Below are 15775 nucleotides of genomic sequence, written 5' to 3' on the forward strand. Positions count from 1 at the left end.
TTTATTCCTAGACACCTACCCATAAGAGTAAGTTTCCAAGGTTCCCTTAATCTCGACAACAGTTGTGGAGTAAAGGATACTGCCAAATCTGACTGGGGGATGCAATCCGGTTGATCATCCCAATCTAACGAAGTCAAGGCAATATTCCGGGCTTCCTTAAACCACTGAGTTGAACCAGCAACTGCCTCTCTAAAAGAGATTGGATGAGATGCAGGGGGGTTGATAACCACCGAGGGCTCAGTAGAAGTGACTGCAGAGGGAACATCAGCAATTACATCCAACATCATCTCCTCATTTGTACTACTAGCATTAATATCATGCCTCTCTTCCATAATATGGAAGAGAAGAATTTACACGTACCTCAACTTATAAAGTTTAACTTAAATTAACTCCCAAGGCCTCCACACCCCTGGGCATGAAGGAAAATCCCTAGTGATTCACAAAAGTAAACAAATATAAGATTGATAACATTTAGAAGTTAGAGAGAAGTCAGAGAGAAATTCTAGAGAGAGATGTCAGAAGTGACTGCTTGGAGGTTTGCTCGTGTTAATTATGAATTTGACTCGTTGATTATTAATCTACAATTGAAGGACTATGTTTAGGTGAATGATTAACTGCCCCATATCTCGAAATCTAAATCTTCTAGAGCTCTAGGCTGTGCTGCCTATTGGGATAAATTTTGTTGTAATCTCTTAACACTTCTTATATTCTTTATTACTTGACGTGCTTTAACGTACATTATTCACCACCCTTCTTTAACCTTCTTTTGTGAATAATATGTAAGGAAACACATATTTCCATGAGATCTTTTTGAATTCATCTCAATAAGTACTATCATAATACTACATCCGTTTCATATTATTTCGTACTATCATAATATTACATCTGTTTCATATTATTTGCAAATAAGTACTATCATAATACATCTGTTTCATACAAGTATTATTTACACTATTCAACACCCTCCTTTAATCTCACTTTATATCTAATCGTTGCTAATAATATATAACCGAGGTATTATATAACTTTCATAATTTTTATATATAGGAAGTATCTTAAAGTCATGATTGGAGTTAGAACGAAAGTTTTCAGAAAAGATCACGAGACTCCTCAATTATTGATGTCGATTGTACGGTTCAACTATTGAACTATTCAGAATTAGTATACTCAATTTCCCAGATAGAACTACGAAATTGAAGCTTTTTTCATACACTACTCGTTAATAATTTTGATAGTTGAATTAAAATTGGTGCATTGGGACTTTTCTCATACACTACTCATTATAAAAATAAGTATGAGGTATCACTATTCACTAATACAAAAATCAACATTAACTAATAAAATTCGTATTTGGTTTTACTGTCAACAAGAAGCATAAAACCATATAACCCCATTTTTCATAGATTCAAAAATCAACATTAACTAATAAAATTCGTATTTGGTTTTACTGTCATAGAAACAAATTCATAAAACCATATCAACACTGACTTCAATTAAATAATTAAAATAACCCCATTTTTCATAGATTCAAATATGAAAAGCATGCACACTTGGTCTCATATTCATGAGATTCGAGCAACCGACTGATCTTAGACTCGCAAAAGTTTTGCTAACACGATCACAACCACATGAGAATGATGAAAAGTAAGAACATCAAACTAATATCTAAGGCAAAAACGAAAATCAGATTTCATTCCAAGTTCCAAAAATCTCTTTAAATCGGTCAAAACCCAAACTTACTATATCAAATTAAATAATTTAAAACACTATACTGCACAGTACGCTCAAATAAAAATCAGATTTTCATTTTCCGAAAATCTCTTTAAATCGGTCTTGTTTTTTTTCTTGTTTTTGCGGTCAGAGGATACAAACATATTCTCAAATTCATTACCCTTCGAAAAATAATTACAGTAATAAATAATATTAACATATTAGGAACAACCATTAATTAATTTAATTTGTAAACACAGACAACCTTAACAAATTTCATCCTGACAACCAAAACAAATTTAAGCTTAAAATCAACACATATATAATCGTAATCACTAAACAGAACAACATAGCATAAATGTGGCTGCGCAGTTGGTTGAGTCGGGTTTGGTTGATGTGGCTGCGCAGTTGGTTGAGTCGGGTTTGGTTTGGGTTGTGGGGTGCGTGAATTGGTGGGTGATTGGTGGCAGCATGGTGCGGTTTGTGGGTGCTGGTGGTGATGCGGGGTGAAGCAGGCTGGGTTGCGGTGGTCAGGTTGCGTTGCTGTTGGTGTTGGTTGTGGGGTTGCAGGCTGGTGGTGTGTGGTGTTTGGTTGTGTTGCTGTTGGTATTGGTGGAGCAGGGGATGTGCGGTGTTCAGGTTGAAGCAGGGGAAGTTGCTGTGGTGTTCAGGTTGAAGCAGGGGAAGTTGCTGTGGTGTTGGTGTGGTGGAGGTTAAGAGAGAGATGGGGTGAAGGATAGGAGGCAGCAGCTTGGGTTGGCTCAAGTTTTGCGCCTCGAACCTTGGACCTCCGAACACGAACATGACCTTGAAACCCGGGACACCTACAACCAAAAACACGAGGGGAAATCAAGACAAAAAGGAATGAAATAAATAAAATAAAACTAAATAAACTAAAATAGGAAATGAGAGAATTAAAACTAAAACTAACAAAATTAAATAAAACACAAACAAATAAAATGTGAAAAACACTCCAAACTAATTAAAATAAATAAAAGTAAAATAGAAATAAGAGAAATAAAACTAAAACTAATAAAGACAAAAAAATACTATACAAGCAAATAAAGTAAAATAAAATACGAAAATAAACTAAAGCTAATAAAATAAAGAAAAAAAACTAAAACGCTCCAAAACTACCAAATAAACAAGAAACTTTATTAAAGATAAAGAAAGATAAAATAAGATAAAATAAACACGAAAATGACTCTAAAACTACTTCCTAAGAATGACATAAATGTCACTCATCAAATTCCCCCAAGCTAAACCTTTGCTCGTCCTCGAGCAAAGCTAAGGCAAAAGAGAACAAGATGGAATTATTAAAGGCAAAAGAAACAAAATAGAAACAAAGAGAAAGAATGTATACTAACTCACTGTCGTAGGAATCACGGATACATTTAGCGTATGCATCAAGCCATTTAAACCCCTATGTCGCCAAAGAGGACGAGTAAGCTCCCGTGAGGGTTTCCTAAGAGGTTTAACCCACAACTCTTGGCAACACATAACATTCAAGGCAAAGGTGAAATCAAGAAAACTCGAGTTTTGATATTTCAAACCAAACACAAACAATGGGCTAAATGCACAAGAATACAATCCTTTCTAGACATTAAAGGTAGCCAAGCAAAAGAACAACTAAGGTTGATGCACACATAAAGCATGCAAAGGGTAGAGAACTTAGAGGGACTTACACTCCTCCTTATCTCCGACCAAACTCCCGCATCCTCACTAGTTTTGCATCCACTTTTAACGTGATATCTCGAGATTCCTCGAAGGAATCGGAACAAAATAAGAAATGAAAAACATTTAGGCTACCCGACATCTTGGCATTGATAGCTCGCTCAATAGGCTTGGCTTGATTACCCTCCATCGGTAGTAACTAAACCTCACTAAGGTCAAAAGGTCTTAAAAGGGTTGAAACGTTTAGGCTAAGGTAAAGGGTGTGGAAATAAATTTGGAAATTGGTGGTAAACTTAGAAGTGAAGCAAGGTTGATCATTCCTCAGTTCAAACTCAATAAACTACCAACTTTCAAATCAAAAATTCTAGCAACTCCTCCCCAAGCTTATTCTTTTCAACCAAACAACAAATATTTTTGTATTTCTCAATATTTTCTTCTGTTTTTTTTTCATTTCTTTTTTTTTTTATTCTTTGCTCTCGCCTCTTTTAACTTTGAGTGGCTTTTTCTTTCATTTCCTTTATTTTCTTCTCATTTACTCAAACCATCAAGTACCAAAATTTGAGTTTTTCACTTCTTTTTCATTCTTTTTCTCACTTTCATTAACCAAAAATACAAATCAAGTCCCAAGAATGCTTCACAAAAACTAATAAAGGTGAAAATAAAGCAAAGGTCCATTGGTTTGTAATGTGGTTATGCCAAAGAAGGGAAAATGGCTCCAATTGGGTTACTAAATGAGCAAATGCAAAAGAAAAATAAAAGAATAGAAAATAATAAAACAAAACAAAAATCCTAATTGCCTTCGTCTTCCCCTAGGTTGGTTCGGTCTCGATCTTGGTAGATTAAGCCAAATTCTCGATATAAGCTAGCAATGCCAAGGATCCAAACGCCACACATGCAAGAAATGTAGAAGGCTAGAATAAAACAGACACATCCTCACAAAAATGACGGTAGTGGAGTAGCAAAAATCACCTTTAAAGCTTCAACTAGCTAGAGAGAGACAACCGTCTTACCACAAACCAAGTTAGCTAAGGTCTCATAACCCTTAAGTTCTACTACCTTGGCAATGTTATATGTGTGAACCAACCTCGACATTCAAGTGCACGAAAACCTCTAACAACTAGCAAAGAGGGTATTCTAGGTGCTAAAGCCCAATTATGTCCAAGTTTAAAACAAAACATTTTGAAACTTGCCTTGAATGCCATGGAAAGACACTATACACACAAATATTCACAAAACCAACAATACTCAAGAATGCATATACAATTGTGCAAGATGAAAGCATGATCAATCAAAGCTACAAATACCAAAAGTCAACTCAATAAGGCGCTCAAGGCCATCCAAACATAGAAAACCAATCTCAATAATAGACTTTGGCAAGTATGAGAGAAATAAATCAAGAAATCACGAGACTATGGATTAAGAAACCACCAAGAGATATAGATAACCCCCCAAGCTAGCGAATAGCTACTCCCCCAAGCTAGAATGGAGCATTGTCCTCAATGCTCAAAATAAAGGCACAAAGGGTGGGTGGGAGGGGAAGAAAGAAAACACATTCACACAACAATTCATAATTCATTCAATCCAAATGCAAATAAGAAAGCAAATCCAAGATGAGGGAAGAAGGAAAGAGTAAACCAAATGTGAGGTGGGTGTTGAAACCCGCAATTGAGCACATTGTCCACAATTTCATCTAATTCCTCGTCTTTGTTGCTTTTCCAAATGCAAGCAATCATTGGTGTGCTTCTTCTCAAGGAGCTCAATCCAAAATCCTTGCACATGAGTATATGCATCGAGTACCTATACACATAGACAAGAGAGTAAACAAGAATGAGAAACACAAAAGAAAGAAAAAGAAAGCAATAAACACGGGTTACTTCCCGCAAAGGCTTGCTTAACGTCCAAGCATGACCAATCTAGTAAATAACCCGACAAAGAACGCAATAGCTTGTCATATGCACCGGCAAACATATCAAGAAATAGAGCATACACGATGCTCATATGACAAGCAAACATAAAGTACAAGGAGACTTTATGCTTGAGAGAAGGGAGAAAAGAAAAAGTAAAAGAATCAAAAGAAAAATCAAGAAAATAAGAAGAAAAAGTAGAAGAAGAAAAAGAAAAATCCTCACAAAAATCTTTTTGGTTGGCATTATAACTCTTTTCCTCATCAACAATGAAAGAGTTAGGGGCTTCGGAAGCATGAATAGGAAGTGGATCCCTTAGAGGTTCTTTGAGAAAAAAAGGGAGGAACAAAGGATAGTAGGAGATCGATATGGTTAAACCTTTGGGAAAAAGGTGTATGAGAAAGGCAAAAAGGGGTAGCTAATCCCTCATCACAAGATCTCACATCACTAATGAGGGAATGAAAATCAATCATGGAATCTTCAAATGAAGAACCCTCACGTTCTTCATCTCCCTCAAGCTCAAAAACTCCAAATGATTCAATCTCAACCTCCTCTTCACATCCTTGAACAACATCTCCCTTAAATTTCTCAAGGCCTACCATCTCAAAATCAAGAGTGAATGGGGGCAAATTTCTCTCAAACTCATCTCTTTCTAATGAAGCTTTATCAATGAAATCACTCATAAGGTTATGGGCTACCGTTTGAAACTCAAGAAATATTTGGGCCATAATCTCAAATGAGTCCAAATCATCATGAATAGACGAGTCAAAAGCTTGCTCATTGGAATCATCTAGGGGACTATGGGGCACACCTTTAGAAATCTATCAAAAATCGGATGCAATATGAGAAAGAGCATGCACTTCATCATCATTAGAATGTACCTCATCACATTGAGCTATAGAGGGAGGTTAGTTGAAATCATGCATTACATGGTCACTATGGGGAGCATCAAGCACATCATGGGAATTCATATTAGACAAATCATGACAATTAGCATCAACATTAAAATCATGAGAATCCCGAACATAAGTCTCATGATTGGCCCTCTCCCAATCATAATTATCCTTAAATAACCATGAATAGAAATCCCAAGCTTCATCCAAAGACATGTCTTGAAATTTACCATTTAACATATTATCAACTACTCCTCTAAAACTCTCATTTAATCCCAAATTAATGATTTCACAATAATCACCCTTGGTAAAACCTTTAACACCATCTAGGAAATCCTCAAGTCTATTGAAATACACCCAAAACGGTTCATTATCAAATTGAGGAATAGAAATATAAGCCATTTTTTCTCAAACAAAACAAAGAGAACAAAAACAAAACAAAAGAAAATATATACAATGGACTAGTCTCAATAAGATAACATAACAGTAATGGAAGCCGTTCCCGGGCAACGGCGCCAATTTGACAGGGCATAAACGCGTCGTCAATTGTCTATCCCTAGATCAAATACAATTTATACAACCTAAACAAACCTAATACGAGTATAAGGAAAGCATAGGGGTCGAACCACAGAGAACGGTAAACACCACCAAATGTTATCGACAATTAAGCTAGTCCGGAATAGGAGATAAATAAACTAAAGTCTAAAGATGCTAAAACAAGAAATAAAACATTAAGGCACCAAGGGAATTGGGTAGGTGAAGTTGACGCTTGACCATACAATAACAAAGTAGCATATCAATGGTAAACTAAACATGCATGAATATCGAAGTAAAGGGTCCAATCTAGCCGCCTTTCGAGGTCAATTGGCTTCTCGTAACATAGCCTCTATGTTTCCACATTAAAACCATATACTAGGAGGTACTATTAAATAACAATCGATAGTAATGAATCTCAACTAAGTCAACTTCCGTTACTTGTTAGTAAAGACTCATCTTTGATCAACTAAAAATGTGCACTTGCAAGAAAGACCAAAGAATATCAAGCATGCAAATACTTTAATCACCATTAACATAACCCCAACATTAAAAGCATGAACAATTAGAACCTAGACCATCCCCACACCCTTGGCTAGATGACTACTCACAAATCATATTGAAAACAATATCAATCATCAAATCAATAAGCATCAACATGATTAATAAGCAAAGAAGAAAAATAAAAGCAAATAAGCAAAATCAAAAACAAAGGTAAAGAGAAAGTAAGAGATTGCTCATTAACTGAAGATGAAGGTCTACAAAGGATTGAACAAGCTCCTTCTTCAAGATCCAAGTTCATTAATGAAGAAAATCACACTTTCTCTCTCGACCAATGAAGATTAATCCTAACCTAACCTAAAACTAATTAGAGAGAAGAATAGATAGTTATTGAATGTTGTCTAATTACCCCAAAAATTGGGTATTTATACTAAGCTAGCCAAAGTAAGAAAAATAAAAGAAGGAAAATAAAATAAAGAAAGAAAAGGAAAATAAAAAGAAAAATAAAATAGAAAAGAAATAAAAGAGAAAAGAAATAAGAAAAGGAAAAGGAAAAGAAATAAAAATAAAAGAAAAAGAAAAATAAAAAAAAACCAAATTCCCCAAAAACAATCAGACGGTTTTTTTTCTTTCTTCTTCTCCTTCACATTGGCTGCTTCAAGTTTGAACTCCATTGAAGCGCATCTCATCACCACCGTTCATCAACCATCATCAATAAACCGAGGCCGTTCGATCCTCATTAAAAGCCATGTGCATAGCTCGTGAAATGGTTCGATCGAACCGGGGTTGGTGCGGCCGAACTACGGGGTTGGTTCGGTCGAACCACGGGTATGTTCGACCACTCCTCTTCGAATAACAAAACCCCCAAAGTCTCTGACTCGAAGTTCGGTCGAACCACCAACGGTATGCTCGAACTTGATGAAATTGCTAATTGTTTTGATTTTTGGGTCGATAAGTGGTTTGAGTAGTTGCGGGTCAGGTGTGAAATTGGTGGTGTATTGGTGTGGGTTTGGTTGATGTGGCTGCGCAGTTGGTTGAGTCGGGTTTGGTTGATGTGGCTGCGCAGTTGGTTGAGTCGGGTTTGGTTTGGGTTATGGGGTGCGTGAATTGGTGGGTGATTGGTGGCAGCATGGTGCGGTTTGTGGGTGCTGGTGGTGATTCGGGGTGAAGCAGGCTGGGTTGCGGTGGTCAGGTTGCGTTGCTGTTGGTGTTGGTTGAGGGGTTGCAGGCTAGTGGTGTGTGGTGTTTGGTTGTGTTGCTGTTGGTGTTGGTGGAGCAGGGGATGTGCGGTGTTCAGGTTGAAGCATGGGAAGTTGTTGTGGTGTTCAGGTTGAAGCAGGGGAAGTTGCTGTGGTGTTGGTGTGGTGAGGTTAAGAGAGAGATGGGGTGAAGGATAGGAGGCAGCAGCTTGGGTTGGCTCAAGTTTTGCGCCTCGAACCTTGGACCTCCGAACACGAACATGACCTTGAAACCCGGGACACCTACAACCAAAAACACGAGGGGAAATCAAGACAAAAAGGAATGAAATAAATAAAATAAAACTAAATAAACTAAAATAGGAAATGAGAGAATTAAAACTAAAACTAACAAAATTAAATAAAACACAAACAAATAAAATGTGAAAAACACTCCAAACTAATTAAAATAAATAAAAGTAAAATAGAAATAAGAGAAATAAAACTAAAACTAATAAAGACAAAAAAAAACTATACAAGCAAATAAAGTAAAATAAAATACGAAAATAAACTAAAGCTAATAAAATAAAGAAAAAAAACTAAAACGCTCCAAAACTACCAAATAAACAAGAAACTTTATTAAAGAGAAAGAAAGAGAAAATAAGATAAAATAAACACGAAAATGACTCTAAAACTACTTCCTAAGAGTGACATAAATGTCACTCATCAGAAAGTCTCCAAGAAAATCTAAAAACCCTTCTTGGTGCTCACGCACAGCTAGGTCTACGCGCGCGCACCCCTTCTTGGTGCTCGTGGCCTTGCTTTCTTCGCTTGCTCGATCGATCTCCGCGCTCCCGAGCATCCCTAACATTGGTGCACTCGAGGCGATGCTCGTGAGAAGGGCAGCTCCTTTATCTTCCAAGCACATGAACATTCCAAGCCAAAGCATGGCTTCCTAGGTCCTTGTGCTTGCGGAGCTAGCTTGAATTGCATGTTTGGATTCCCGAAATTAGCTCCATAACCTCCTTGAATGCGCTCAAGCTTCCTCCTTGATAATTAAACCCCAGAAAACGCGACACACCTACAAAACAAGTAATAGAAACGGACACTACAGCAAAATAAAGCAAAGGTAACAGTGCAAAACCATTGCCTAATATAAAAAAGTGTTGCCTTGTAGCTAAGGCAACACATATGAGGCATAGTATATGCCCCCGTTGTCTATTCATAAGGAAACACATTTTTATTCAAAGGCAACAATTTTGAAAGCCAAGGTAAATGATACATAAGGCAACACTTTTACAAAGACAACAAATGAAAAATGTTGCCATTCAAGGAGACAATTCAAAAATGTTTCTAAATGTTGCTAATCCCAAGCATTTAGTAGTTGGTAGGGCTCGAACTTGTGACCTCAAAGTCACTAGGTGAGTTCCCCACCAACTCCACCAAACTTGTATATTTATATATATATATATACACACACACACACACACACACTAGTAGAATAAATGTGATGGGAAGCTATAATGGCAAGCGGTTTACATAATCCGCTTCCCATTTACTTAATTTAAAAAAAAAAAGTGAGAATTGAATTGGCAAGAGGTTTTGGTGCAAACCGCTTGCACTTTAACTAATGGCAAGTGGTTTGGGGTTGAACCGCTTACCATTAGTTAAATTGGCAAGCGGTTCAACCCCAAACCGCTTGCCAATTTAGAAAAAAAAAAGCGGGCTCGTCCTTACCCTCTTCTCCTCTCTGCTGTTCATCACTTAACTCAAAAATCTCAAAAAATTTGCTCTCCCGCGCTGTAGACACCTAAAAATGTCTCCCCAAAATTAAACCCGATGATGAACAACCTTTCACCGCCATTATTGGTCGGGTTGAGTATTTAATCTTGGAGTGCTTAAATCCATATTTCAATTTCATAAACCAAACCAATTCCTAGCCCATTTCCCCAAACCATAACTTATTTTCCTCTTTTCGTGTCTTTAAACCCAAAATAATTCATTTTGTGTCCTTTAAAATCAATCATTTCGTGTCCTTTTTATAAAAACGTTTATTCCATTTTATTTTGGTTCCATAATATGGGTCCAATTATTGATTACTTGGATGGGGCTTGAAAAGATATTTCCAACGAGATATTATAAGCCCAAATCCGAGTTATAACGAATAAGTTATGGTCAAAATATTAAACTGAGCTTAAACCGAACGAGGCCCCCCTTACCTATGACCCAATGATCATGTGGAGAGTCCAAATTATTTAATCCCAATTCTAAACCAATTATGATTAATTCGAAGCTTCTATAAGTTTCTAAAATATCTTAATTATCCTTTTTGAAAAGATAAGATTAAAGAGTTTGAAATTGAATAAAACTTTTCTTTTTGAAAGTCCTAATTCTATTCGAATTGAAAGACGTTCAAAGATAGACTGATAATATTTTCTTTCCTCATGGTTTTTATCCAAATATTAGATGGTTAGATAGCCCTTGAAATTATCTTTCCAATGATATATTATAATATCAATTCCGAGCTATAACGGAAAATATATGAATACAATATCAAACTCTATCCAAAACTGACACCGTCCCACTATTTCGACCATATCTTTTATTCTACAAAACATTTTAATCTGATTTTAATTTTATTAGAAATTATACTTCAAGATATTTCCAAAGATATCTTATTTATCTTATTCCGATTTCTGGATCAAAATATATGATAAAAACAAAAACCGTAAAAACTGCAGTCTATCGAGTTTTATTCCGATTTAATTCGGATCTTATCTTGTTTTTTCGACCCTTCTTTTATCTCTATAAATAGAGGTGATATCTCCCCTTTTTTCAATAATAAACAATCTTGATCATCAAATCATTCTCTTCTCCCTCTTCAGCCTAAACACTAGCCTCCCTATTCTTCGATAACACTTCCCCTAATCACTCCAAGGAGTCCATACAATACCCAAAGTTCTATACTTAAACCAAGGCGTGAAAGGTACAAATGTTGCAACTGAGGGTTTGGACCAAATCAACTCTAATTTTTTTTTTAATATAATTTTTTCAATTTTAATAATATATTTATTGAAGTTACTAATAGTTTATTCATGATGTAGCAATTCAAGGAAGCGCGGAAAGTGAGTAATTAATCACTTGATAACTCTTATTTTTATTCTTGTTGCTATCATGATTAGGTTTATTATGATTTTGATTTGACTAACGTTATTATTGTTGAATTTCTTCCAATATTAATGTTTATTCTATTATTATTTTTTATCACCATATTGCATATTAAAGGGAATAAGCAATTGAAAATCACGCCTAATAAGATAATTTGGACAACCGGTTTAGGTTCCTTTTTAATCTTGTTGTTTAATCAAGTGATCACTAATATTTTAATATTATGTGTTGCATTAATATTCAACCAATTTATCCTAATGATAGTTTGGAGCAAATTGAATCTTTGTTTGCATGCCTTTCAGATCGCAAGAATCACTTTTCACTATAAGAATTGAGTAGAGGCCAATACGGGCGAATGTGACTCCATGACTCACTTCGTACCATCATCCCTGATCCTCCTTTAGTGGTTTCGAACCATATGGAGGTAGAAATCTCATGGATTATGAATGGGGTGTAACCTTCACGGGTCAATCATTGTTGCCTTCGTTTCCCTCATTTGCGGTTGCCTTAAATGATCCGTGAACGGTTCACAAGTTCCTTAAAAACTTGTTGGCGGCTCCCTACTTTCCTTGTCCCTAATTGTATATGTCAATTCCCACTTTCTAAGAGTATCAAGCATATTCACCACATGCTTTAACGTAGGCGCACTTCAAACGACGCCTACACGCGCCTTTACTCCTACTCTCTTCTCACTTCTTCAGATTCCGGCCACCACCACTCCATTCACTTTGTTTTTATTTATTTATTTTTTTTTTCTGTTTCAAGGTTGTTTGTGCAATGGGTGGGTAGGGCTCGAGGCTAGCTGCTCGCACGAGGGTTATGGCTCCTGCTCGAGGCTGCTGGTGGTTGCTGCACCTAGTTGCTGGTGGTGTTCGTGGGTGCAGTGGGTGGTGGTGTTCGTGGGTGGTGGTGAACCGAGCCCAAGCAACACACCACAACTCTTTGTCTCTCTCTCGCCCTCCAGCTGTCATCCTCATCCCTCAATCTTTCTCATTCTCACTCTCAAATTAGGGTGAGTTCTTGCTAAATTTTAGTTTCATATGTATTAATTTGTATTAATTGTTTGTTTATTGCAAAATTTAAAGTTAAGGTTTCAACTAGTTAACACAATTTTATTTTAATTGTTTTATTATTTGTTAGTATATTCGATAATGTTAATTGTTACTTTAATTGTTTAAATGATATATATATATATATATATATGTATATGTATATATATATATATATATATATGTATATGTATATATATATATATATATATATATGTATATATATATATATATATATATATATATATATATATATATATATATATATATTGTTTGAACTTGAGTAGCTTTAAGTGAAAATTTTTAATAGAATATATATTAGTTAATGTATAGGATAGCTCCCGCTGAACTATCGCACAGCCCCTAGGGTGCGCACTCACTGCCGAGAAGGCAATTAAGGAAGGCTCATTAGCCCGGTGGAGTTAGCCCGCAGGGCTGAGCAGGCTGAACTTTCCATGAAGGAGATGGTACGCCTATAAATAGAGGGTAAAGTACAAGGAAAGGAGGTGAGACACTAAAGTTATTATACTCTCTATATTTCTCTAAGTACACTTTCTCTCTCTAAACACTCTCTAACTTAAGCTTCGGAAGGGGGGTTCCTCGAGCCACCCCCGAGGGCAGTTTACGTGTGCTGCCTTGTGTAGGTTATTGACGGGACCCATCTCACGTAGCAGAACCCTTGGATCCATACCTGGAACAATTGGCGCTAGAAGGAGGGGTATGATCATCTAACCTGAAGGTCACCATGTTAGGGACTAGTTAACTAACCACCATGGCCGAAGAAGAAACTGTACCAACACCTATGTCCAAAGCCAATGAGACCAACAAAACACCACAGAAAACACCCTCAGTAACCCTCGATCCAAAAGGATCCACCGGAAATCCCAAATCGACCATTTCACAGAAATCCAACCCCATCGGATCGACGTCAGCTGCAGCTAAAGCGGCGTCGAAACCAGTCGATCCAACAAGATCCAGTTCCATGTTCAAATACGGAATGCCGTTAACAAGCGTGAACAATGAGCTCATTGTTTCAGCACCTGTAACCCAGAAACCGCAGCCCGTAAACATGCCAGCCATCATGAAGAACCTCTCTAAGTGCAGTTTGGAGCAGCAGGCAGCAATGACGGCGGTCCTTACCAATATGGGTAAGGGGGTGAGCCCGTCACCGACAACGGCAACTGCGGAGCCCGCAGTAAAAAAGCCGGCACCCTCAGCCCTTACCCCCGAGCAGGAAGAGCTCGTTCAGTTGAGGAAGAAGATATTGGAGTTGGAAGCTCGTAACCTGAACCGTGAATGGAGGGTGGAGGAAGTAACCCCAGCTCAGATTAGCCCGGAGAAGCCGGTCCCCCGCAGCAGGTCGCCAGCCTTAGAGCGAGGACCCAGGCCGGAGGGGGACAAGCGAGCGCGGATCCAAGTTGTTCTAGATGATTCCCCATTTTGCCGGGAGATTCTGGAGGAACCAATGGAGAAGGTAAAGATGCCGAGCTGCAGATACAATGGAACCACAACACCTAAGAGCCATGTATCAGCTTTTGAGAACCATATGGTACTCTATACTATGACAGACTCAGTTTGGTGTAAAGCGTTCCCGCCAAGGAGGGGCTGGCAGCGGAGTGGTATGGAGCCATTCCCAAATGTTCCGTATACTTGTATAACCAGCTGAAAAGAAAGTTCATGGAGCATTTTATAACCCTGGTAGATCGAACTAAGATGACAACTGAGCTGATGTCGTTAGTTAAGGGAAAGGACGAACCTCTTAGGGAGTTCATCACCAGATTCAACAAGGAGGAAACAACCATTCCAAATATGAGTCAAGAGGTAGCGCTGCTAGCAATGCAGAGAGCCTTGCTACCAGGCTCACCCATCAGAGCGTACATGGGGCGTAAGAGCCTCAAAACACAAGCTGAAGTGCTGGGTAAAGCGCACGAGTTCATCAAGGCAGACGAAACAGACAGAGCCATGCTGAGTAGGAAAGCACCGGGTGACTCAGCTAAGCGAGTAGAGGCTACCCGGGCAGAGAACACACCCAGGGCTGACCAGCCAAGCAGGGCAGAGCAATGCCGCAGAGAAGCGAACAGGGCAGTGGGGGTGAGAAGGTCAGATCTGAAGAGAGGGCCAAGACCTGGAAGGTTCGACCAATATACCCTGCTAACCCACTCAAGATCTCATATCTTCAACGTGAACAAAGCTGATGATAAGTGGCAGAGACCCCCAAGGATGGTCAATAGAAACCGTGATACCCGCAAGTGGTGTGACTTTCACAGATATTATGGCCATACCACCGATGAATGCACACACTTGAAGGATAACATAGAGGATCTAGTCAGGAGAGGATACTTAAATCAGTTTAAGCAGCGCGATGATTCTCCTAGAAGGAAGGACGAGGATAGAGCAGGCCGCGCTGACCGCAAAGGGGTTATAGGGGTCCCGCTGGGGACAAAGACAAAGATGGTAAGCCAGAGGGCAGGATGTATGTGATCAGTGGAGGTCCAGTGCATGGAGGAACAGTGAATAAAGCACGGGCCGATCTGCGGGCGATGATACACCAGATAAACTACAATGAGAAGCGTAGATGGCCACCTCTTCCCCTGCAGTCGCGTGCCACGTTTGACGAATATGACCAGGAAGGCATAATTTACCCTCATGATGATCCACTGGTAGTGACTATGAGAATTGCAAACTAGGAGGTGGACATGATACTGATAGATGGAGGCAGCTCAGCCAACATCCATATACATCAGCGCGTTCAACGAGCTGGAGTTGATTAAGAAGGATCTGAAAAGGGTGAGTTACGAAGTCACCAGGTTTAATGGATCAGGGTTGACTCCCGAAGGTATAATCGAGCTCTCAGTACGAGTAGGGGAGAGGTAAAAAAGGCGTGATGTTCGAGCGGAATTCCTTGTGATAAACTCTCCTTCGCCCTATAATGTGATCATGGGCAGACCGCTCATTTACAAGATAGGCGGAGTGGTATCCACCTACCACCTCGCCATGGCCTACACAACTAATGACGGGTAGTCAGCAAAGCTCAGGGGAAGCCAGAAGAATGCTCAACAATGTTATATAACTGCTCTAAAGAAGCCTGCAAAGACCAGGCAGCAGCCAACCACAGAGCAGAAGCCCGCTGAGCAGGCTGAGAGGAAGTCAAGAAAAAGGAAGCGCAA

At 38.5% G+C, this 15775-nt stretch overlaps 1 protein-coding gene across 1 annotated transcript; it reads left to right on the plus strand.

Moving 5' to 3' along the window:
- Positions 1 to 14321: 14321 nt before the first annotated feature.
- On the plus strand, positions 14322 to 15089 carry LOC110702694. The gene has a single exon (XM_021880449.1). It carries the CDS (start codon positions 14322 to 14324, stop codon positions 15087 to 15089), a length of 768 nt encoding a protein of 255 aa, XP_021736141.1.
- The last annotated feature ends 686 nt before the right edge of the window (positions 15090 to 15775 follow it).

The sequence above is a fragment of the Chenopodium quinoa genome, unplaced genomic scaffold (genome assembly GCF_001683475.1).
Source record: "Chenopodium quinoa cultivar QQ74 unplaced genomic scaffold, ASM168347v1, whole genome shotgun sequence".
NCBI lineage: Eukaryota > Viridiplantae > Streptophyta > Magnoliopsida > Caryophyllales > Amaranthaceae > Chenopodium > Chenopodium quinoa.